This window comes from Rattus rattus, chromosome 6 (genome assembly GCF_011064425.1).
Source record: "Rattus rattus isolate New Zealand chromosome 6, Rrattus_CSIRO_v1, whole genome shotgun sequence".
NCBI classification, from domain to species: domain Eukaryota; kingdom Metazoa; phylum Chordata; class Mammalia; order Rodentia; family Muridae; genus Rattus; species Rattus rattus.
In genome coordinates this window covers 60,460,708-60,485,923 of record NC_046159.1, presented here as the reverse complement: position 1 = coordinate 60,485,923, position 25,216 = coordinate 60,460,708, and the positions used below count along the sequence as shown (strand labels likewise).

The 25,216-nt window shown below is 49.3% G+C and overlaps 2 protein-coding genes and 1 pseudogene across 2 annotated transcripts; 1 reads left to right on the top strand and 2 right to left on the bottom strand.

Annotated features, from left to right (window-relative positions):
- Window positions 1-3,663: 3,663 nt before the first annotated feature.
- Window positions 3,664-4,493, bottom strand: LOC116903566 (probable N-acetyltransferase CML5). Its single transcript, XM_032906185.1, has one exon. It carries the CDS (start codon window positions 4,424-4,426, stop codon window positions 3,743-3,745), a length of 684 nt encoding a protein of 227 aa, XP_032762076.1. The 5' UTR covers window positions 4,427-4,493; the 3' UTR covers window positions 3,664-3,742.
- A 1,760-nt stretch (window positions 4,494-6,253) lies between these two features.
- LOC116904318 lies at window positions 6,254-9,554 on the top strand (annotated as a pseudogene).
- A 13,417-nt stretch (window positions 9,555-22,971) lies between these two features.
- Window positions 22,972-23,738, bottom strand: LOC116903567 (N-acetyltransferase 8). Its single transcript, XM_032906186.1, has one exon. The coding sequence runs from the start codon at window positions 23,727-23,729 to the stop codon at window positions 23,061-23,063; it is 669 nt and encodes a 222-aa protein (XP_032762077.1). The 5' UTR covers window positions 23,730-23,738; the 3' UTR covers window positions 22,972-23,060.
- Between the last annotated feature and the right edge of the window lie 1,478 nt (window positions 23,739-25,216).

The window sequence follows — 25,216 nt, the reverse complement described above, 5'->3', positions numbered from 1 at the left end:
CTGTGTTTCTCTCTTATTCCTTGCCCTTTGTCCCTTGGGGGCAAATATATCTCCTTTGTGCTGAGAACTTGGTCTTAGGGTATCCTGAGTCAACTCTGAGGTTTCTTACCGTCACAGGCTCTAGGAAGGAGGCCATTGTTATTTTGTTACTGTTGAGTGGATGTTTTGTGTTTATATCACCTTCTAAGCATCCCCGTTCCTGTTCATAGACTTCTGAGGCTGTTCCGAATGGTTGTAGAGAGCTCTTTCTCTGAAGTAGGCTGTGATTACAGCAGAGACTCATATACTAAAGAGAATATGTGTCTTTTGCAGTAGCCTGCACTGTTGACATTTATATCACCCTGTATGTGGCGCAAGAAACTCTAAGAGTGAGCTGAGGGACATCGCTGCGTGAAGGGGTGTAATATTTGTGTAGATTTCCCTTCCAGACTGAAGTATGTTTTTGTGAAGCTCAGGGGAGCCGCATGAAACGCCTAAGAATCTTCCAGATTCATGGGACCTCTCAATGTTTGTACTGTTAATGGCTCCTGCTAAGGAGAAGACTCTTCAATGTAGGGTGTGCTGAGAACTCTAGATGAAGCATGCATAAATTGTTATCTGTGTAGAGCTGGCTTCTGGTTACCATGCTGTCTGAATCTTCTTTCTACATTCTCAGAGTAACCCCTCATGGCTGCTCCCACAAATAACTTCAGTAAATGCATGAAGGTATACTGTGATCTATGTAGGGGAAAGATGTCGCTTTCATGTTTCCACAGAAATCATACAACAAGGAATATCTTTAACTCAGTGGAGCTCTATTCCTAAGGGACTGATGCCTCCCATGGTGGCCCCAACTGCCCAGGAGTTCTACTCATCTCACAATGACAACTTTCCTTGTCCTGTTGGCCTTTTCTATAATATGCTCCCAGCATCCTGATCCCATACATGTGATGGAAGACAAAAGCTATTTCCTTGCTATTGTCTATACATCACAAAGTACAGGGAACTGGTTAGGGAACCTCCCTTGTGTCTTGTCCTATGACCCTCTAGACTATGCCTTCCTGCATGGGAAAAGATGAAACAGAGAGAGAAAGAGACCGAGAAGGCAAATTCAGCTCCTTCCCAGCACACAGGGCTGTCCTAAAGGGTCTGCAGTAGAAAATTGAACTTGTGATGGTGTGTATATTCTTGGCCCAGGGAATGGCAATATTAGGAGGCGTGGCCTTGTTGAGTAGGTATGTCACTGTGGGGGTGGGCTTAAGACCCTCGTCCTAGCTGCCTGGAAGTCAGTCTTTTACTGGAGTCTTCAGATGAAGATGTAGAACTCTCAGCTACTCCTGCACTAGGCTTGCCTGGATGCTGCCATTTTCCTGCCTTGATGATACTGGACTGAATCCTTGAATCTGTAAGCCAGTCCGAATTAAATGTTGTCTTTTATAAGACTTGCCTTAGTCATGGTGTTTGTTCACAGCAGTAAAATCATAACTCAAACACAACTGATACAGGGGTCAAGGTAAAGATACACACTGTGAAATGTGACCTGGTTAGGATGGACAGAAAAACAGACTTGGATGGTTGAGTTATGGGAGACAGGAGGGTATTGGGGCTGTGGCAGCAACTAGTGCTTAGCAACACAGTAAGGAGCGAGGAGGACTGTGTGTGAGCAAGGAAGACTGTGTGTGAGCAAGGAGGACTGTGTGCGAGCAAGGAGGACTGTGTGCGAGCAAGGAGGACTGTGTGCGAGCAAGGAGGACTGTGTGCGAGCAAGGAGGCCTGTGTGCGAGCAAGGAGGCCTGTGTGCGAGCAAGGAGGCCTGTGTGCGAGCAAGGAGGCCTGTGTGCGAGCAAGGAGGCCTGTGTGCGAGCAAGGAGGCCTGTGTGCGAGCAAGGAGGACTGTGTGTGAGCAAGGAGGACTGTGTGTGAGCAAGGAGGCCTGTGTGCGAGCAAGGAGGACTGTGTGTGAGCAAGGAGGACTGTGTGTATGGCACACAAGGGACACCTGCTGCTGGAAAGCAAGTTACATGGACTTAGAACCACTCATGCTTTGCCAAAGAGCCTACATGAAGTAAAATGAAGCTGACAGGGCCAATTGGCAGAATAGCAGGGAGCTGTCAGTCAGGTCCCTGAGGAGACAGCTACCAGCAGGATACAATGCCATCCCTGGGAAGTAGTAGCCTCAGTACTGCCTGGAAATCACACATTACCAAATAAGGGGAACATAGATGACATTGACTGAAGGACCCACTGGGTTTGAAGTGATACAATGAAAGCCACTATTGTAGCTCAACTGTTAACTACTTTATGCGTTCCCTTTTTCTACACTATTCCACCCTTATCCCTTACAACCCTCCAACATTAAGTAGGGGAGAAAACAGGTTAGAAGGGTAAGGGGGTGTCAGTACTGTTAGACTACTTCCTGCTGGGGCAAGTTTAACCTTCATTGTTGGGATATGTTCAACCAGCAACCAGTAACTAGCAGCGGGAGGAGCAGCAGGAGGAGGAGCAGCAGGAGGAGGAGCAGCAGGAGGAGGAGCAGCAGGAGGAGGAGCAGCAGGAGGAGGAGGAGCAGCAGGAGCAGCAGGCAGCAGCAGGAGCAGCAGGAAGAGCAGCGCAGCTGCAGCAGCAGCAGGAGGAGGAGCAGGAGGAGGGGAGCAGCAGAGGAGCAGCAGCAGGAGGAGGAGCAGCAGCAGGAGGAGGAGGCACAGCAGGAGGAGGAGCAGCAGGAGGAGGAGGAGCAGGAGGAGGAGGAGCAGCAGGAGGAGGAGCAGCAGGAGGAGGAGCAGCAGGAGGAGCAGCAGCAGGAGGAGCAGCAGCAGGAGGAGAAGGCACAGCAGCATCCACAACCCCTCTTTGGGCTCTGGCACTTATATACCCTCTCAGGAATTCCAGAATTCCAAATACCATACATTTGCAGAAAGTATTTGCAGCTGACAAAATCACGCTGCTGCCAGAGCACGAGGCAAATCATAGTCAGCTGCTGTGGTCAATCTGAAGCAGCCCCATATCCCACACCTGGGATTTAAACAAAAACATATTCCCATAACATTTCTGTTTTTAAAGAAACCAAAATCTCACTACAAGACACCAAATGACAGAGCATTGCTAGAGATGAAGTTGCAAGAAAGAGAAGTAGTGTCTTGGGCAGCAGTACTAAGACTGGTCTCCCATCCATGTATCTGAGTCTCGCAGGATGACAAGGTCAAACTTAAGGAACCTAAGTTCTGTTGCTTGGGACAGAGACTGGTGCCAGCCTTCATCCCAAGAGCTGTATGTCTGAGACACTCTCTTGTCACACATCTTCTTCCTGGACCTGGGAGAACATCCCACTAATGTTGGAGGATTGTAAGGGATAAGGGTGGAATAGTGTAGAAAAAGGGAACGCATAAAGTAGTCAACAGTCGAGCTACAACAGTGGCTTTCATTGTATCACTTCAAACCCAGTGGGTCCTTCAGTCAATGTCATCTATGTTCCCCTTATTTGGCCTCCATTTGCTGATACCAGTCCATGGGATTAGGTCTAGCCTATGCCAGCAGGGGCCACACATCCCGTTCAGGTCATGAAAACCATTTCCACTTCATCAGTGGCCACCACGTGCGTGGCACCTTTAGGAAGGTGACTTTAGTGGAAACAGTTGTTTATTGCCTCAACTCTGTCACCCTAACATTGTCAAATAGACAGTAATCTGATGAGCATAAAAAATACGCTTTTATTATTTGTTACAGCTCAGTGATTGGAACCTGACCTATATGCTAAGAGATAAGATTACAGTTCATGTTCCTGAGCAGAAGGGAAAGCATACGTGAAACGAAATACAAAAAACTCAATTAACCACTTGATAATGCTGTTCTCTAAGTATTTCCCTGTCCTTTGGAATCCCATAGCCTCGTAGAGGGTCATAGCACCTTGCTGTATGATACTGGTCTCAAGAACAACATCAGTGTAGCCCTGGTCCCGTGCAAACTGGAGCACAGTTCTGACCAGTGCTTTCGCTATCCCCTGTCCTCGATGCTGTGAGGACACAGAGAGGTGGAAGAGCTGCAGCTGCTTCCTCCCTGATGGAGACTCCTTGACTGGCAGAGCAGCCACTATGCCCACCACCTGCCCCCCAGACTCAGCCACCCAGAAGGAGCCATGTGCATTCAGGTAAGACTTGGTGATGTCAGCCATGTCTGTCTGCAAACACATGGCCACATACTCCTTGAAGGGCTGTCCAGCAAAGAACCGCAGGAGTAGGAGCAGGAAGAAGACGCATACAACAGCCAGCAGCCAGGAGCCAGACACCAGGACTATGGTCAGAGGCGCTGCAAATAAAAACAGGAGGATCTTGGGCAGCAGCAGCGTGTAGCGGAAGGCGGCAGGGATGTGCTCCTTGATGCCACTGGAGAACAAGTCCACAACATGTTTGTGGTCCCTCTCCTGGTACTGGCGGATTTGATAAAGAGCCATGGAGAGACGTGTGGGTCTCAAATATCAGCAATCACAAGAGACAGCTAGTCCTCCACACTTTCCTTAAGACCTGAGGGAGAGACAGAGGAAGCCATATGAGTTCCCTGCACCCCTCCATCCTGCCCCCAGCCTCCCAGGAGCCCTGTAAACTTTGCTCAAGGGAGTGTCTTCTTGTATCACCCAAAAGAATGCAGAATACCACTAAGAAAAAGCATGGGTCAGCAAGACCTGACTAATCCCCGGGTTCTAGCCAAGTGACTCTGAACTTCACCCCTCTGAGCCCGCATGCATTTATCACAGAGCAGAGTAAAGTAACAGCTGGTGTCTAGGTTGCTTTCAGGATTTACTGTGGTGATCTGTACGCAGCAGAGACATGATTCGGCTCTTTCCTTCTGCCCTCCTAACCTGGTAACTGGTTCTCTGGTATTTTGATACCTTAATATGGCACCCTGGAAGGAGGATGTGGTGTCCCCAGTTACTGGTTTCTTCTTCGGGGTCTGTAGACAACAGAATCCCATGTTCCCATGAGCAAGTTTCAGAAAACCCTCTTCTGCTTTGTTGGGAAGACTTGATCTGCCCATAGGGCAAGAGGTCGTCTCCAAACACCCCACCCTTGAATCCCCAGGAAGGTTGTCTGACAAGAGACCTCCCGCCCAGCTTTGACTCTCTATCCTCTCACCTGGTACCACAGAGAGAAAAGTGTTCCAGAAAGCCTCAGCCTCCAAAAGGCATCCAAAGAAAATATGCTAGAACCTTCCTGAGCACTGAGAAGCAGACTCGGCCTCGTCAACCTCATTGGCTGGCTCCTGGGTAATCATAAACCAAAGGTCAAGGGCTGGAATACAATAAAGGAGAGAGCCCTTGTCAATTCACTTTCTATCACCACACGATTAACCAGGAAGAGAGGCAGGCTTTGGGGACGGGGACAGCCCTCACAGAAAGACTGTCGCCTCTCTTCCTGATCCCACCACACCACTCACATCTCTTACTCGGCACAGGTAGCTTTCCTGAGGTGTGCTGTGCTCCCCTCTGCACAGCCGCTGGGTGAGCAAGAGGACTGCGAACTCACTACTGGCTCACACTCTGACCAACACGATCAACAGATGACCTTCATTTTGGCTCTCCTCCCTCCCCAAGCTGCATCTCTACATATAAACATGGATCCTGCCAGCTCCAATGCTGCCCTCCCGCTCCTCCATCTCATCCCCAGGCCCTAACTGAGCCGCAGTTGGGAGGTGCCTGCTGGGCAGCACATGTCCTTTTTATCAGTATTGTGTCACTCCCGGTGACAGGCTCAAGTGAGCCTAAAGAAGAGGCTGACAGAGTATCGGACGCTGTGCCTGCGAGCTTCTGAAGGCATTTGAACCCAACCATTGAGACAGTAAAGATCCCCTTGCCCTAGTTTGATTTCTGTTGCTGTGATAAACACCATGATCAAAACCGTCTTGGGCGGGGTTGGGGATTTAGCTCAGTGGTAGAGCGCTTGCCTAGGAAGCGCAAGGCCCTGGGTTCGGTCCCCAGCTCGGAAAAACAAAAAAAAAACAAAAAAAAAAAAAAAAAAAAAAAAAAAAAAAAACAAAAAAACCGTCTTGGGCAGGGAAAGGTTTGTTTGGGTTCCACATTCCATTCACAGTCCATCCCTGAGGGAAGCCAGGAACCGGGAGGCAGGAACTGAAGCAGAAGGCACGGACAAATGTCGCTTAGTGACTTGAGCTCTGTGACTTGCTTAGCTTCCTTTGTTATTCCTCTCAGGACCACCTGTTCCAGGGTGGCTGAAGGGGACCCTGCAGGTATTCAGGCAGGGAAGTGAACCCAGAAGAGACGAGAATGAAAATTCGGTTCAGATTGATTTCATCAACCTGGATCAGACTCAGGGAAGCTGATGCCAGACAGTGCACTGTCAGCATATTGAAAACAGTGCAATTTGGGGAGAAGTTTCCAGGCAACGGTCATTCCCATTCTAAGTGCACAGTAAAGTGTGACTACTTAGAAACTCCTATACGAAGTACATGTGGCCACAAAGGTGGGCTCTATAGCTTAAGAGTCTAGACTCTACTGTGGTCTTGACCAAATTAGCATAGAGGTCAGCAGGCCATAAAGGACACGTGACATCCCCCCAAGGATGGGTTCTATTAACTGGGAGCTAGGGAGAGAGTCTGAGATAAACAGTCAAGGTCAGCCTCTATAGCAAAAAGTGGGTAAGGTCTGATGCTACAGATAGCAATAAAGGTCACCAAGGCATTAATAATATTCACGCTCCTCTTTCTGGGCAGGAAAGCAGGCGTTTTTATCTCCTCCATTGGGGAAAGGCTCCTGTATGTTTAATATTCTTGTGGTGACCTGTGGGCAAAAAGACCTTTGTGTTCCCAACACGTGGCTGACTGAGTCAGTGTTCTATTACTGTTAAGAAACAACATGTTTTTCCTCCTGTGTGTCTGTGTTAGGCTAGGCACACCGGATGTGGGGTCTTTTCCTGCCAAAGAGTTAACTAAACTATAATTATGGAAACAGGACTTCTGGTTGACTGGCTAGCCAGCCGGCACCCAAGCAGGCTTGCTGCAAGAGCCTCTCGTTTGTCCCTCTGGTGGTTTAGGGAAGGGCCCAGTCATTGCAAATGGCCTTGGTGAGTCAGAGAAGGTGCAGCAGCTAGAGCAGCAGGTAAAGAGTCTGACCAAAGAGCTGCAAGGCCTTCGAGGTGTCCTTCGGGGAATGAATGGGCACCTGGCGGAAGATGTACAGAGGGCTGTGGAGGCAGCCTTTAATGGGAGGCAGCAGCCAGCAGATGCAGCTGCCCGCCCAGGTGTGCACGAAACCCTCAATGAGATCCAGCAGCAGCTGCAGCTCCTGGACAACCGTGTCTCCCCACCCATGACCAGGAGCTGGGCCACCTTAACAACCATCATAATGGAGTCCCTGTCCCAGTTCCTTCTGGCCCCAGGGAGGAACTGTTAAGGCAGCTGGAATGGCAGCTGCAAGGAGTCTTGCTCCGTGTGCCTGGCAGGGCTGGATGGCTTCGGCCAGCAGCAGCAAGAGGATAGGGAGCGGCTGCTAACCCTGGAGAAGCTGATGTCCTGTATGGACGAGCGGTGGCAGCAGCTTATGGGACCTGCCATGGCCAGAAGACCCCCTCAGGAATGCTGCCCCCCCCCCGGAGCTGGGTCGGCGAGTGTCAGAGCTGGAACGGAGGCTGGATGTGGTGGCTGGCTCGGTGACAGTGCTAAGTGGACGCAGAGGTTCTGAGCTCGGAGGAGCAGCTGGGCAGGTGGGCCATCCCCCGGGGTACACCAGCTTGGCCTTCTGCCTTTCTCGCCTGGAGGACCGCTTCAACTCTACCCTAGGTCCCTCAGAGAAACAAGAGAAGAACTGGCCTGGAGGACCAGGGAGGCTGGGCCAGTGGTTGCCTGCTGCTCCTGGACAGCTGGAAAAGCTGGAGGTGCTACTAGCCAATGTGAGCAGGGAGCTGGGTGGCCGCCTAGATCTACTGGAAGAGCAGGTGGCAGGGGCTGTTAGGGCTTGTGGTCAGATCCGCTCCGAGGGGCCTGGGGAACAGGATTCTCGGGTCAGTGAGATCCTCAGTGCCTTGGAGTGCAGGGTGCTGGACAGCGAGGGCCAGTTAAGGCTGGTGGGTTCAGGCTTACACAAAGCAGAAACGGCAGGGGAGGCCCAGCAGGCCATGTTGGAGGGACTGCAAGGGATCCTGGGCCGGCTTCAGGAGCGCATGGACGCACAGGAAGAGAAGGCAGCAGAACTCTCACTGCGCCTCAATCTTACCGCAGCCCAGCTAAGCCAAATGGAGGGTCTGCTGCAAGCCCGTGGGGACAGGGCTGTGGCGCCTCTGGTGGTGTCCAGGAGGAGCTAGGCCTCCTTCGGGATGGTGTGGAACGTTGCTCCTGCCCACTGTTACCTCCACGGGGCCCTGGAGCTGGCCCAGGAGTTGGGGGACCAAGCCATGGGCCTCTCTGGACAGTTTCAGTGTGTTTGGGGGCAGCTCGGGCTCAGCCCTCCAGGCCCTTCAAGGAGAACTCTCTGAGGTTATTCTCATCTTCAGCTCCCTGAACGACTCACTGCACGAGCTCCAGACCACTGTGGAGGGCCAGGGCGCTGATCTGGCTGACCTAGGGGCCACCAAGGACAGCATCATCTCTGAGATCAACAGGCTACAGCAGGAGGCCACGAGCACATTACAGAGAGCGAGGAACACTTCCGAGGCCTGGAGGAAGACCAGGCACAGGTGGGCCAATGCCCTAGCTTAGAGGGGCGACTAGGCTGCCTTGAGGGAGTTTGGGAACGACTGGCACGGGGACTACAAGGCCTACGTGAAGGCCTTTCCAGACACGTGGCCGGGCTCGGGCCGCAGTACGGGAAAGCAACAGTACCAGTCTGACACAGGCCGCACTGCTGGAGAAGCTGCTGGGCGGCCAGGCAGGTCTGGGCAGGCGGCTTGGTGCCCTCAACAGTTCCCTGCTGCTCCTGGAAGACCGTCTGCAGCAACTTAGCCTAAAGGACTTCACTGGACCTTCAGGCAAGGCTGGGCCCCCTGGGCCTCCTGGGCTACAAGGGCCTCCAGGCCCTGCAGGACCTCCAGGACCTCCTGGCAAAGACGGACAAAGGGGGGCTATTGGACCACCAGGTCCTCAAGGTGAACAGGGAGTGGAGGGGGCACCAGCAGCTCCCGTGCCTAGGGTGGCATTTTCAGCTGCCCTGAGTTTGCCTCGGTCAGAACCCGGCACAGTCCCCTTCGACAGAGTCTCGCTCAGCAATGGAGGCTACTATGACCCAGAGACAGGTGAATTCACTGCGCCACTGGCTGGGCGCTACTTGCTGAGCTCTGTACTTACAGGGCACCGGCACGAGAACGTGGAGGCAGTACCGTCGCGCTCCGACCTGGGCGTGGCCCGCATAGACTCGGGAGGCTATGAACCCGAGGGACTGGAGAATAAGCCTGTGGCCGAAAGTCAGCCGAGCCCGGGCGCTCTGGGAGTCTTCAGCCTCATCCTGCCACTGCAGGTCGGAGACACCGTCTGCATCGACCTGGTCATGGGGCAGCTGGCACACTCCGAAGAGCCGCTTACCATCTTCAGCGGAGCCCTGCTTTACGAGGACACAGACCTTGAACAGGTGTAGACAGGGTGGGCCGGACCACCAAACTTATCTACACGGGTCGCAGAGCCACCCGGGTGGCGGCTCCCCACCAAGGCAGGGGGCAAGTCTGGGGACCACGCCCCGCTGCGGTTCAGGCATCCAGATCGGCTACTAAGCGCGTTGTGACTGCGTGGTCTCTGGGACTTAGGCGTCTTTTCTTGACTTTTGGTCTCACTGCCGTCCCCATCAGAGCCCTCTCCAGGGCCTAGGCTGCGGAAGAGGAACCGACCCTCCAGGGCTCTCCCCAGCCCACACCATAGTACTAAACTATTCAGGAATAAAGACACTTTTTACTACAAAACATAAAAAAAAAAAAAAAAGAAAAGAAAAGAAAGAAAGAAACAACATGTTGTGGCCCATACACATACAGCCACCAAACTAGATAAGATGGATGAAGCAAAGAAGTGCAGGCCGACAGGAACCAGATGTAGATCTCTCCTGAGAGACACAGCCAGAATACAGCAAATACATAGGCGAATGCCAGCAGCAAACCACTGAACTGAGAACAGGACCCCCGTTGAAGGATTCAGAGAAAAGACTGGAAGAGCTTGAAGGGGCTCAAGACCCAATATGAACAACAATGCCAACCAACCAGAGCTTCCAGGGACTAAGCCACTACCCAAAGACTATACATGGACTGACCCTGGGCTCCAACTGCATAGGTAGCAATGAATAGCCTAGTAAGAGCACCAGTGGAAGGGGAAGCCCTGGGTCCTGCCAAGACTGAACCCCCAGTGAACGGGATTGTTGGGGGGAGGGTGGTAAAGGGGGGAGGATGGGAAGGGGAACACCCATAGAGAAGGGGAGGGGTTAGGGGGATGTTGGCCCGGAAACCGGGAAGGGGAATAACACTCGAAATGTAAATAAGAAATACTCAAGTTAATAAAGATGAAAAAAAAAAACATGTTGACCCTTGTTTCTTGCAAAAAGAAAGCATATAATTAGGTGCTTGTTTACAGTTTTACAGGGTTGGTCCACGGTCCAACACAGTGGGAAGCAGACAGACATGGTGCTGGATCCACAGCTGAGAGCTTTACATCCTAATCTGCAGGCTGCAGGCCGGGAGACAGACCGGCCTGTCACAAGCTTTTGAAGCCACCCCCAGTGACATGTCTCCCTGAACAAGGCCATACTTACTCCAACAAAGCCACACCTGTTAGCATTCTGTCTGAGCTCCGCCCCCACAGTTACCTGGCAATAGCCAGGAATGCCTGACACTAAAAGGGGCTGCTTGCCCTCTCCTCGCTCGCTTGCTTTTGCTCCCTCTTGCTCTCTCTTGCCTCTTTGTCCCTTCTCTACCCATTCCCCTTCCCCCTTCTCTTCACAGGCTCATGCCTGGCCTCTTCTCGTCTCTTCTCTTCTCTTCTCTTCTCTTCTCTCCTCTCCCCGCCCCCACTACCCTTTTAACCCCCCTTCCCATGCCCTGGATAAACTCTATTCTATACTATACTGTCGTATGGCCGTCCCCTCAGGGGTAAGGAACATCTCAGCATGGGTCTGCTAAGGTACCCCCTTTCCTCAGACCTCCATAGAGCATATCGCCCTTCTCCTTATTCTTTTATAAACACAATGTTGATGCTGAAACCTGGGACATATCTTCTCTTTATCTTTTTATAAACACATCATATGGTGCGGTGACTCTGATTTGCATCCCACTGCTATCACATGCAGATCTAGCCTAAACATGGAGAACTGGTAAGCCTCCTTCCCCCACTGGTCAGAGTAAAAGTCCACATGGTCCCTGGGGAGCGTTCTTGAGCTTGGAGTTACCCCTGTGCTGCCCTTGAGGATGAAGCTTTTCACTGACCCTCATTCTAGGACATTTTCCCTTGGGTGAAATTTTCCTCTCTCCTTTTCCTTTTTTTTTTTTTTTTTTTTCGGAGCTGGGGACCTGAACCCAGGGCCTTGCGCTTTTAGGCAAGCGCCTACCGCTGAGCCAAATCCCCAACCCCTCCTCTCTCCTTTTGAAACAATTTCTTTCTCATTGCTGAAAATCCCAAGCCAGGCCTGGGCAAACTGCTCTCTGGTTCAGGAGCACGAGCTCCAATTCTCTCACCCAAAGGTCTGTCTTTGCCACCTTGTCCCAATTTACTGGGATGTCGTGATCTAATTCACAGTAAGCAGAAAGCAATATCTCTATGTGACCACTAAACTAGCACTCCCTTGCTAGCAATCTATAGCATAAGGCTTCCCCCTCCTCCCTTCCTCATTGCCGCTGTGCCGCTATCAAAAGCAGGTCTAGCCTCACCCCTTCCATCCTGCCACGGACTCTGTCCGTGAGACTTGCTTTTCCACCTGCATGGGACCCCTACACTTTACGCACAGTCTCTCACAGGGCTAGCCTGCCAATGGGGGTGCTGCAGCCCCAGGTTCGTAGCAGCGGGAAATGCGAGTCTGGCCCCGCCCCTTGCGTCCAGCTAGGGAATCTGTGAGTTGCTTTCCTACGTGCACTGGGATCAGACAGCCTACCGGAAAGCCCGATCCAGGGCTTCCGGTTGCCAGGAGGAAGCTCCGCCCCACCTGCCTGGGCCCTAGCCCCAGGCGCCACAGAACCACTCGCCCGCCTGGTGCCTCAACTGCCAGCCTGTGCGCCTTTCCCTTGCTCCGCAGACTGGGTTACAGTTTCCTGAGGGTCGGGGCTGCTCTGCAGGCCCAGTCCCAATCACTCTGTCGCTTGCCCAGCTCCTGGAGCTGCTTCCACAGAAAGTGTTTTTTTATACTATGCAACTTGTCATGTTCCTATCCTGCCTTAGTACCTTGGTAGATGTTTTTTACTATTGCCACTGAGTTATAATGGTCTATATTTACTATATACATTCTCAAATATGTAACTTAACAGGCACACGTTATATAACTCTGATGTAACCAGTCAATATAGCCCTCAATCTTGTCAGAAATCTGGTAATTATTAATATGTCTAAGTTTATGACAGACAGAATTTCCCAAAGCCTTTAACAGTTTGCCCCACAAGGTCTCAGAAGATATGAACACAGCTTCGAGAATCTGCCTGGATTGTGCTATGATAACCACGGAGAAACAGGTGGATAAGACTGGATACCCTGAGTCAGATGATTATTCTAACTCAGGGTAAGTCATTTCTCATGTCACACGTATCCACTCCACAGTAAATAAGCTCTGCGTCTTCTGGGCAGTCTGTTCCAGACTGACTCTGTCCAAGTTGCCATGAAGACTGCAGAGGCCACAGGGAACTGTTGGCTGACGGGCTCTGTCATTTTTTAAAAAAATACATGAATGCTAGATTATTGTTTATTCTTCCCCAGATTTCTGATTACATTGACAGCTAAGGTAACTGTTGCTTAGCAACTACGAAACAGACCTCTGAACTCAGTTTCCAGCAACAAGTTCAGATGTAAGCTTTCACATCCTTACCTAAACTTCCTTACCTAAACTCAGTTTTCATTGACTAAATGCTTCATATTTCCTCTTCTTGCTATGCCACTGTCCTATTCGAGTTCTTATAAATCTGCCTCACTAATGAAACTTCCCACTATACCATCCACCTGTAATCACAAATTCTTGTTCATTCTGCTCCACAAAGAGCTTATCTTAAAAAATGTTCTGTTGTTAACTCGTGTTATCGCTTGTAAACTTATAAGCTGCAGGAAACCACTCAGACCTACCTCTCATGGACCAAATAAACTCCACCCAGATAAGCACATCTGCCTAAAGTTCCCACTTACTCCCTATTCCAGATGTATTTCTTACATCTAAGAAAAAAAATTTCTTTCTCCCAAACGCACTTAATCTTATTCTCTGTCTATAATAAACATATATGTGTGCTATAGCATCTTTTCAAGTCCAGATACTTACTACACCCAGGACAGCTCCAGAGATGGGACCTCTAGATGTTCCAATCTCCTCTCACAGACACAGACGCTTCTATTGGACCTGTTCCTTCTGACCTATCCTCGGGTGGTTCCACAGACACTGGAACAAGGGAACAGCCAACTCATAAGACTTAACAAACATCCCATACCCACTTTTCTAGGTTCCCTAGAGACATGTCGCCCCAAAACAAGCATGAACCAATCAGAGATCACAACGACCCTATTCCTGCTCCACCATTGCCTCTAATTTTTCTTTTTTAATTAAATCAAAATGGGGGAATGCTAGCATTCTGTCTAAGCTCTACCCCTACAGTCACCAGGCAACAGCCGGGTATGCTCCACCAACCAGGTATGCCTGACACTATAAAAGGGGCTGCTTGCCCCCTCCTCACTCTCTTGCCCCCTCCTCACTCTCTTGCTCTCTCCCTCTTCCCCCTTTGTCCCTTCTCTCCCATTCCCCTCCCCCTTCTCTCCACATGCTCATGCCTGGTGTCTACTTTTCTACTTCTACTTCTCTTCTCCTTTTTTTTTTTTTTTTCCAGAGCTGGGGACCGAACCCAGGGCCTTGTGTTTGCTAGGCAAACGCTCTACCACTGAGTTAAATCCCCAACCCCTCTACTTCTCTTCTCTTCTCTTCTCTTCCCTCCACACCTCTCTGCCCCTACTATCCTCTTAACTCCCCTCCCCATGCCCTGAGTAAATTCTATTCTGTACTATACCATCGTGTGGTTGGTCCCTCAAGGGGAAGGGATGTCTCAGCATGGGCCTGCTAACGCACCCCCTTTCCTCAGACCTCCGTAGAACATATCCCCACTCTCCTTTTATAAACACAACATTGGTGCCGAAACCTGGGACATATCTTCTCTCTATCTGTTTAGAAACACGCCAACACCTCCTAACCCTTCTCAAACCATTCCACTCCGTGGTAGCCAAGCATGCAAATATCTGAGTCTACTGGGACCATTCTTATTCATACTACCACAGACTCTCCTTACTGCTATTAGACATTACTAACTAATTTTTAGTGTCTCTTTAATCACTGAATCACTAGGCCGGTTGGAACTTTCTTGAAAGGGCCAGCGGTGAACCTTCAGAGATCTTGCCCATCTTCTGTAAAAATTGTTTCTTCATTTAGTACTAACATTTGAGTTTGTGAAAGTGTCTAGAAGAAATGGGAAAAAAACCAAAATGAAGGTAACTGTGTGCTAGGAAAAGCTCTCAGGAGTCCTTTTTTTTTTTTTTAATTAATTTATTTATTTATTATATGAGTACGAGTACACTGAGCTGTCTTCAGACACACCAGAAGAGGGCATCAGATCTCTTTACACATGGTTGTGAGCCACCATGTGGTTGCTGGGATTTGAACTCAGGACCTCTGGAAGAGCAGTCAGTGCTCTTAACCACTGAGCCATCCCTCCAACCCAGGAGTCCTTTTTGTTGTGAGGACATGAGTTCCCTGAACCTATGTCTTGGGTGGCCCACAACAGCCTGTGACTCCATCTTCCAAAAAGTGCATATAAACACACACACACACACACACACACACACACACACACACACACAATTTTTAAAGTCTTTGAAAACAGATAAGCAAAGGTCAATGAGGAGTTACAGAACACTACTGCAGTGTCTGCGAGCCATGGGAAACCCAGTGAGCATTCCAACGCATGAGGAAAGAGGGTTTAAGGAACCCCGGGGGAGGATTATGTAAGACAGGGAAACAGCAACTCTTTTTTCCCCCCAGTGCATTCTCTGCTCATGCTTTACTGCTAACAATATACACATACAGGTGCAGTTTCACTCTCAAAACAGTTCCTTTTCCAGGAACTCAAACTTCTTCACAACTCCCATAGATGCACAGATTAATAAGCTGCTGTTTGTAGTGCTTCAAACATCCAGTGAAGCTCTTCAACATCATCTCCTACACTGGTGGCCCAATAGAAGGTACAAGCAAGTGACACCGATGCTTGAAGGGCAGGAAATGCAGCACTCTCAAGTAGATTACTGTTCTTAATCTTTTCATTAAAAGGATGCTTAGCTTTAAGGTTAATGCCCGGACTAGTAATGCTGTTTACAGACTGATAACACACTGACAGAATACTTGTCTGATCCTTGAGAGAGAGTGTCAGTGATGGGGGCTGGCCCCAGAGTCCAAGTGTTCTCCGAGAGCTATGTCCCAAGCACAGAAGAACATTTAAATTAAGGACACAGCACACCATTCCCAAAGATGTCAAAATGTTTGGAAAACCAGCAGTAATCATATTGCTGTCTGACGTCTTGACTTCAGTGACTATTAGGAAGAGAACAGTAGAAGGAAGAACTCTGACCTCCCATCTTTATTGGCCGGCAGATGTATCAGTAAGTGGCAAAGAACACTTCTATTTGGGATACGTCATACACCGCAATGCCTGTGTTTCAGTGGAAGGCAAACACCACACTGACAACTTTAATTCGGTTGGGAAGGTGGAAAGTTTCCATTCCAGTCAACATCCACAGCAAAGTACCACAGCTAACGTTAAATTTGAAACTATTTTTCTGTCATATAACACATAAATTGGACTGACCCCAGTGAATCAGTTCTACTTGAAATCTATTTAGGTCTTCCAGAAATTATAAATACTCCTCATCATTTGTCAAAACCACTTACATTTCTTTTTTTTTTTTAAGATTTTATTTTATGTATATGAGTACACTGTAGCTGCCCTCAGACACACCAGAAGAGGGCATCAGATCTCATTACAGATGGTTGTGAGCCACCATGTGGTTGCTGGGATTTGAACTCAGGACCTCTGGAAGAGCAGTCGGTGCTCTTAACCGCTGAGCCATTTCTCCAGTCCCCCACTTGCATTTCAAAGTCAAGAAATTCTTACACTACCAGCATTAGTTTTTGTTTTTGTTTTTGTTTTTTTTTTGGTAGCACTGGCAATTGAACCCATTTTCTCAGGTAAATGTTCTGCCAGTAGGTACACTTATGTTCCTTCACTACTGTAACAAACCAATGTTCATCCAAATAAATGTTTTTTTTGGAAGGAGAAAATTCCTGTTCATCAGGAATCAAGTTTCAGGCGAGTTACACACTCTGACCAACTCATGTAAAGTAGAATTCCAGTTCTACAGCTGCAGATCCAGCCACAGGCACTATCTGAGCAGCCAAACTTCTGCAGCTCTACAAAAACCTGCCGCAGCTGGTCAGCCAGCACCTTCCAGCACAGGTGCCTCGTTACTGAACGGCTGTACGTACGCACTGATGCTGCAGTCTGCCTGTGGTGCTCAGGCCAGCTCCGGCCTGCCCAGGGACTGCAGACCATGAATCTGGCTCAATCTATAGACTTAAGAAACCCTAAGCTCAGTCTACGCAAACCTAACCAGACAAGTCCCACAGCTAGTTACTTTGCACGGAACACTGTTATTTCTGAGGGATGATGACGATGATGACTCTACGTAGCCTGTTTTCCCACTCTTCTGAAACCCTGCACCCTCCTGATTACAGCAGCTTGTTCGACACGCTTAGTCTATCTTTTATTTGCAAACACGCTGGGGAACAAATAGAGCTAGGAGGCAGAGTGAGCACTGCTCGTTGTACTCCTAACAGTTTGCATGTCCTGTGGTTGCCCCTTGTTCATCTTGTACTTCCAATTTTCAATGGAAGTAGGACAATCTTTAATTAGAAAATAAAAATAATTCAAACAATAAAACCAAGCTATTGGTTCAAGTGTCTATTGCTTCATTATTGATAAATGCATATATAAGATTACTAGTAACTGCCTAACAATGAAAATTTTCAACCGTGCATTAGAATGTTAGCATTCTAGAACCAGTCATGGGCCTGCGAGTACTGCTTACTCTTTCGATCAGGCCTGGTATTTAATAAATATGCAAATCCTTTGATTTAGAATCTTAGGATAAAGCAAGGATACATGCAAAGCTTGGACTAAATATGTCAGTCAAATCCCTCGGCGAAGCAATCGGATCCTCTTATCTACTACAACGCTGCCTCAAAGCGAACAAGTCACACATGAAAAAGCCAAACTTAAAACCTCTGGAACAGCAACGCTGGACTGCAGTGATTACAAAAGCAGCTCAAGGACCAGTAGTCACCGTGGCACCACTCCTGTTTTAAATTGACAGTCACTGGGCAGGTGACCTGGCAGAAGTGTTCGCTGTGCAGGCTGTGGTGACCTTCGTGCAAGTGTGGTTCTAACAGAATGTTTGACATTTCTTGCTTTAGGGCACACAACCTTGATATATTTCCCTTATGATCAGCTGAATATCTTTACTGACTTATTCATTGGCTAGGAAAATTGACTTAAGCGATTTGCGTTTGATTTTGACACCATGTACAGAGTAACTGGAGTGTCCTAGCACAGTTCAGCAGGGTAAAGACATTCCTAACACTGAGATGGGAAATGGCTTCGGTGCCTGTCCTCTCAGTTCAGCTGTGAGTTTGGAAGCTTCCAGCCAAACCCAGGTCTCTAGTTTTGGACCAGGATAAAAACTTGTCTGGAAGAAACTGGCTGAGCAGGCGTCTCTGCCTCTGGATAGGAGAGAATTTCTTCATGGCCTGAAGACTATGATACGGACTTGAAGACACGTGTGGATGTGGGAAGAAAGCACTTTGGCATTCCCGAGCATAGCGGAGAGTGGAGTAGACTTGCGCTCAGACGTGAGCCAGCCGAACTTCAGCCAGATTCCACATCTCTGGTGAAGCTGAGGATGTGCCTGTGCCAAATTTCTGGGTTAACTTTCTACATATTGATTTTTTTTCAGCTGTCTATGATTAAGCTCTTTCTTCTGTCTTTCAGACATTTGACAACCCTCGTGTGTCTGTCCTTTTACACCTTCAGAATTGTGGAGTCCTTCGGAAGGTTGAGTATTGACTGGGCAATAAAGGAGACAAGTATCCTTGGCCAAGAAGAGAAGTAGAGTAAATTCTACTCTCTTCACTGTTGATCCGGAGATGAGAGCGGTACGGTAAGAGTGGCAAGAGATGGATCAATGTGGAGAAGTCCCTCTCCTTTCTGGGGATGGGCAGAAGCTTTCCAGAAATTTGCACATCACTTCCTTCTGCTTCCTGCCCAGTTCTTCCCTCCTCTTGGCCCAGTCCACTGTCCTGGGGATGCATGGGGTATCATTCGAATGCAGATTACAATGAAAGCCGAGACTGGTGATCACTCTGACAGCCTTCTGTAGACTAACTAGTCTCGGCCAGTCCACCCAAGACACCTGGGTAAGGTGACAGTATGTCTCGGCCAGTCCACCCAAGACACCTGGGTAAGGTGACAGTATGAAAAGGACCTTAATCTATCTCAGCTGTCTCTGCTCCCACAGAGTTACGATTTTTTCTGGAAATGAACAAGCATGTTTCTAAAATATACTAACCAAGCCAAGTATTTCAGTAATTAGTAAGAGAAAATTCATTCATAGTCTTAGCGTTGGGCTTATATAACAGTTTAGAACTGGAATGTTCCTTTATTGAAGGCTTTGTCACCAGCTGGTAACACTGTTGGGAGGCTGTAGATGCTTTAGGAGGTGGGAGACAGTCATAGGAGGTGGGTGCTCAAAGGTTATACCAGGTCTTTAATCGGTTCCTTTCTCTTTCTGCTTTCCCGCTACCTTAGGTCAGCAGTTGTATACTTCCAAATAGCTCTGGTTGATTGGTGGCGTATTTGTTATGAATGCAAGAAACCGCTGCTACTTGTACTTAACACATGCTATAACCAGAGCTACCTCACCACGACAGCCTCCTTACCACAGGCCAAACTGATAGGGCAGAATAACCAAGGGCCGACCCCTCTGAAACTGTGAGCCAAAATAAAATGTTCTTCCTCACAAACTGACACATGGATGTTTGTCACAGAAGTGGAGGAGGGGGTCTCTGAAGTCCTAGACATCTGACAAAGAAGTCGAGGAACACCGGTCACAGAAGCAGGATAAGTCAAAATGAGAAACAAAGAAGTGGGCATCTCTTTTTTTTTTTTTTTTTTTTTAAGGTAAAGAGAACATTTGTTTATTCTCCCTTTGCTTAGGACATTTGTTTAAAAACTGGATTTTTGTTATGCTGTTTCAACGCATGAGTATCATACTCTGCTTATATCTGCTTCATAGCTCCCTTTCCTCCTGACTCCCAGAGCATTGAAAGTTTCCTCTCACAGGCCTCCTCCTGCAGCAAGGCAAGAACCCCAGTGGAGCGACAGAGACACCAACCCACCCACAAAACTTTCAACCCAAAATTTATCCTGTCTACAAGAAATGCAGGCACGGGGATGAGAGCAGAAAATGATGGGATGGCCAACCAATAACTAGCCAAACTTGAGACACATCCCATGGGCAAGCACCACTCCCTGACACTATTAATGATCTCTGCTATGCTTGCAGACAGGAGCATGTCGTCCTCTGAGAGGCTCCACCCAGCAGCTGACTCAGACAGATACAGATACCCACAGCCAAACAGTGAATGGAGCTTGGGAACCCTAATAGGGAAGAATAGGAGGAAGATTACAGCCCCTGAAGGGGATAGGAACTCCACAGGAAGACCAACAGAGTCACCTAACCTGGACTCTTGGGGGTCTCAGAGTCTGAACCACCAATAGAAGTGCATGCACGAGGGGTTGGGGATTTAGCTCAGTGGTAGAGCGCTTGCCTAGCAAGCGCAAGGCCCCTGGGTTGGGTCCCCAGCTCCGAAAAAAAAAAAAAAAAAAAAAAAAAAAAAAGAATGCATGCAAACTAAATGTAGGCCTCCCCTCACATACGTAGCAGATGTGCAACTTGGTCTCATATGTGTCCCAAACAACTGGAACGGGGTAGGGGTTATCTCAAAAGCAGTTCCCTGTATGTACGTAGGATATGTTCTAGCTGGGCTGCCTTCTCTGGCTTCAGTGGGAGAGGAAGCACCTAGCCTCCTTGAAGTGCTGGGGGCACCCGCTCAGAGGAGAAGGGGAGGAGGGATGGGGAAGGACTATGGGAGGGGGTGACCGAGAGGTGGGGGCAGTGAACGGGATGTAAAGTGAAGAAGTAAAAATTCAAATTAAATTTTAAACGTTTCCTCTTCTCTTTGGAGACATGTATTTAACGGTCGGCAAGGCCTCTTCCAGCCGTACACAAGTGCTGGCTTCTCAAGGATCTGTGCGTCTTCTTTCAGACGGGTCACCTACAAGGTGGCTGTGACCACCTAGAAGGCTAAGTGCTACCCTGTTCCTTCCTGTACCAGACAAGACTGGCAACACAACACAAGGCATAACCATGGGGAGAAGAGTATGTCACTTTCATGTGGGTACAAGATGGAGAAGGGGCTATGACAGAGAATTCCAGAACTGAGGCCACTGATCAGGAAGCCTCTCACAAGCCCCAAATAGTGGGATCTCAGGTCTTACCCCTCCCTCACATAGACTTTGACTCAGCCAAGCCTGAGTCACAAACGAGACGGGATTAAGACCAATGACAGGGCCAAGGTGCTTGGAACACCATAAAAGGTCACCTTATCAAGTGGTGCTCGATCCTATCTGAACTGCACAAGTCCCTGCGAGAGTCCCCAGGGACACAGGTGAAGCTCCACAAGGAGCACAGCCCCGAGACCAGCAAAGGCTCTGGCGTTTGTGACATCCATAGGTCCTGGACAGGAGCTGGATCTAGGCTGGCCCTTAGGGCAGGGTGGATAACACTTGGCTCTAAACACTGTTATCTTTTCCTAATCTCGTCCCAGTGGTAACGGATAACAGCGCAGATAATAGCGCTCCCTTTCCCCTTTCTTGCTGTAGTGGTTATTCAGACGCGGGTCAGCTCCTGGGGGAGTTATTCTTCACCATCTCCGAGCCGTTTAATCCTCACCGTGGCTGCAAAGTGGAACCTAAGCTTACCAGAACACTCAGTATAGCCCCACTATGGTGGGTAAAAAAGGCCTACATGGAGGCCCCTTGCCTGGGATTTATCAGTGTGCGTGTGTGCGTGCGTGCGTGTGTTGTTATGCACGTGTGTAGTGTGTACTCATGCATGGAGGTACATACACACATACATACACACATACCACATGTGTATGTTTGTGTACGTCCCAGGTGGATGTCAGGTAGATGGTGGATGTCAGGTATTACTCCTTGATCAATTTTGAGATATGGTCTCTCAGTGAACTTGCGGCTCACTGATTCAGTCAGACTGGCTGGTCAATGGGTTTCAGGATTCCACCTCTCCACTCCACTTCACCAACCTTCAAGGCTGGCACTGTCCTCCAGTCCCTACGAGCACCAGACATACAGGTCTTTAAGCTTTTTTTGTCTCTTCTTTTTCATTTTTTGAGCTTTTACTGTGGTTTTAGACAATTTCTCTGAATGACTCTTGAGTGTTTTTCTTATTTTTTGATATAATCTACACATACAGGCGTGGGTACAGGTTCCCCATAGCACAGGCCTCTCTGTACCTTCCTGTAAGAACTAAGCTGGCCCTACCTACTGGACTACGTAGATTTGGACTCAGAAAACAAGCAGCCAGAAACACAATCGTGAGAGTCTGACTCTAACCCTCCCTGGAGTTCCTCTACATAACATCTTGAACACCGGATCCCATATTTCTAAACACAGGATATTCCAGAACAAATGCACCCCAGTTGGTATGTGCTTTGGGACAGAGACATTCATGTTCATGCTTGTGTTACATAGTTTCCTCCACCCCACCCCACCCCAGCCCCTTTGTGGAAGCAAAGGGAAGGGTCATGAAATCCTAAAAAAGCTTAAAGCCTCGAGGTCCATCTCTATGTTGCTATATAAGCAGGAACAATTGGCAAGGAAACCCTTTGTAGTGCAGTAGCCTCAGAAGAGATATCCCTCAGAAGAGATATCCCTCAGAAGAGATGCCCATCAGAAGAGATGTCCCTCAGAAGAGATATCCCTCAGAAGAGATATCCCTCAGAAGAGATGCCCCTCAGAAGAGATGTCCCTCAGAAGAGATGTCCCTCAGAAGAGATGTCCCTCAGAAGAGATATCCCTCAGAAGAGATATCCCTCAGAAGAGATGTCCCTCAGAAGAGATATCCCTCAGAAGAGATATCCGTGGCCAGAATGAAATGGCAGGATGAAGAGTAGCCCTGGTGCTTCCTGCACGTCACGAGTGATTGTATGAGGGAACCGTGGACACCTAAACACCTAACGCCACTGCCGTGGTAGAGATGAAATGGCACACAGCCTGACAATGCTCTGGAGACTCGTAGGATGGAATGATCAGCCTGGGGCACCCACACTTCTTGATCCCCCGATCTCTGGGATGCAGGATGGGTCCAGCCTCGGTCGTAAGAAGTGGCAGAGGTGAAGCTGTAGTCTCCAAATCCACATCCTCTTTCTGGACCCACATATCCTCCAGAGACTCACGCTGGCCCGTAGACCGAGTCTAGCCAGAGCCAGCAGGGACTACGTGTGTTAGCCAGGCCATGACAACTCTCCCACTGCACCTGCGGCCAGTGCTGCCCCTCTGTCAGGAGTTGTGTGAAAGGCATCTGTGCACTTCACTGCCCTCATTCTTCACTGATCATGAAACAGGCAGGAATACAAGGAAAACAGCAAAGGCGTTTGGGTGATTTGTCCACTACAATATCAGGATTATTTGTTCCCACAGCACAGTAAGCCAGAGGCTGACAGACACACAGAGAGATCGAAACTCAGGTTCTCAGGCGGAAGGGAGCGGGTATATGAAATGAATAAGAGAAACATCCACAAACCATGTGAGTATGTCCATGAAGGATTCGCCTGTCTTCTGGAAGCCCATGCTGTAGTAGAGGGTCACAGCACCTTGCTGCAAAAGGCCAGTCTCAAGGACAACATCAGTGTAGCCTTGGTCCCGTGCAAACTGGAGCACAGTTCTGACCAGTGCTTTCGCTATCCCCTGTCCTCGATGCTGTGAGGATACAGACAGGCGGAAGAGCTGCAGCTGCTTCCTCCCTGATGGAGGATCCTTGACTGGCAGAGCACCCACTGTGCCCACTATCTGCCCCCGAGACTCAGCCACCCAGAAACCTGAGCCACGATCACTCAGATAAGACTTGGTGATGTCAGCCATGTCTGTGTGTAAGCATTTGGACACATAATTCTTCCAGGGCTGTCCAGCAAGGAACCACAAAAATGGGAGCAGAAAGAAGATGCATACAACAGCCAGCAGCCAGGAGCCAGACACCAGGACCAGGGCAAGGGGCACCCCAAGTAAGAGTAGGAGGGTTCGGGGCAGCAGCAGCAAGTGGCAGAAGGCAGTGGGGATGTGCTCCTTCATTCCCCTGGAGAACATATCCACGACCTGTTCGTAGTCCCTCTCCTGGAACTGGCGGATGTGAAAAGAAGCCATGGGAAACCTTCGTCTCAAATCTCAGCAACACCAGATCTGTTTATATTGCTGCCTCGTAGCCCTATAGGAGACAAAGGAAGCCAGATGTACCTTCTAAGCCTCTACTCACCGCCCAGCTCCCAGTCTCCAGCCTCACAGGTTTCCATGGCTATCCAGGAGGGAGCATAACACCAACACTGGGTGGGAGAAGGTGTGGTTTTCCAGAACATTACACCCGGGCTCCTCCCCTGCCCTGTCACATGAACCTAGGCATGCCAACCTCTCTGGGACCGTATGTACTCATCTACTGACCAGGGTGAAATAATACCTGGTTCTGGGGTGATTTAGGGGATTTAATGAAAGTTTGTTACAGCAGAGGCATGTGCTGTGCTCTTACCCAGTGACAGGCTCCCCAACCTGTGGTACATTAGATTGGTACCCTGTGGAAGGAAGATGTGGTTCCCAGTTATGTTTCCTCTTCAGGATTTATAAACATCAGTCCCATGTTCCCAATAGCAAATTTCAGTAAACCTTCCCCTGATTAGAAACATTCAATCCACTAAAAGGGAAGGGTCACGCTCCAAGCACCCTACCCTTGAGCACCCAGGAAGGCTGTGGGACTCTAGACCAACCTTGTCTCTCTGTCCTCTTAGCTGCTACTCCAGCCGAGTCTCCATAATGGCTTCAGTCACTGATGGCATCCAGAATCTGCTAAGGTCTGCCCCACCTCTGGGAAATAGACTTGGGCTCATGCCTCATTGACTGGCTCCGGGATAATCATAAACCAGAGGTCAAGAGCTAGAATGTGACCGAGCAGAGAGCTCTCGTCCATTCGTGTTGTGGTCCCCACAAGACTAACACAGGGAAGCAAGCTCTACGATAGCTCTTACTCCTGTGAAGGCTGCCATCTCTCTTCATGGCCCTTCGTGTTATAACATCTCTTGCCCAGGATACTTGGTCCTGCATGAAGCCCAAGACACACTTGTTAGGTGAACCTGGGGACAGTGTAACTCACCCTGGGCTCCTGGGTGTTTGATAATCATAGACCCCGGGTGAAGGAGCAGGGTTGCAATGAGGCAGGGAGCCAAAGTCTACCTAAGGTTGTGATCCCCACAGGATTAACTTGGAAGGGAGGGGCATCTGGGACGGCTCAAGGGTCATCACTCTGCTGGGAGGCTGCCCTTCGTCTCCTTGGCCCTTCCAGCCTACAGCTTGTGTCCCGTCACAGCTGGTCCTGTCCGATGCCCACCTTGAGGAAACTAGAACCTCAGACACTCATTTGGCCTCACTTGTCACAAGAAAGAATTCAGGTCAGTGGGCTCCAGAACAAGATCCTCAGTCCTGAATGTTCCCTTCAGAGCTGTGCCTGCTCCTTGGCAATGGGTCTGGGTGGCCCTCAGCAACCTTCTGTCCCCTTTCTCTCTTACAGGCTCTCACTCGCCTGTGCCCAGCACACAACAGACCTGGACAAAGGGGATCTGCTCAGAGGTGGGGCATCGCCCGCCATC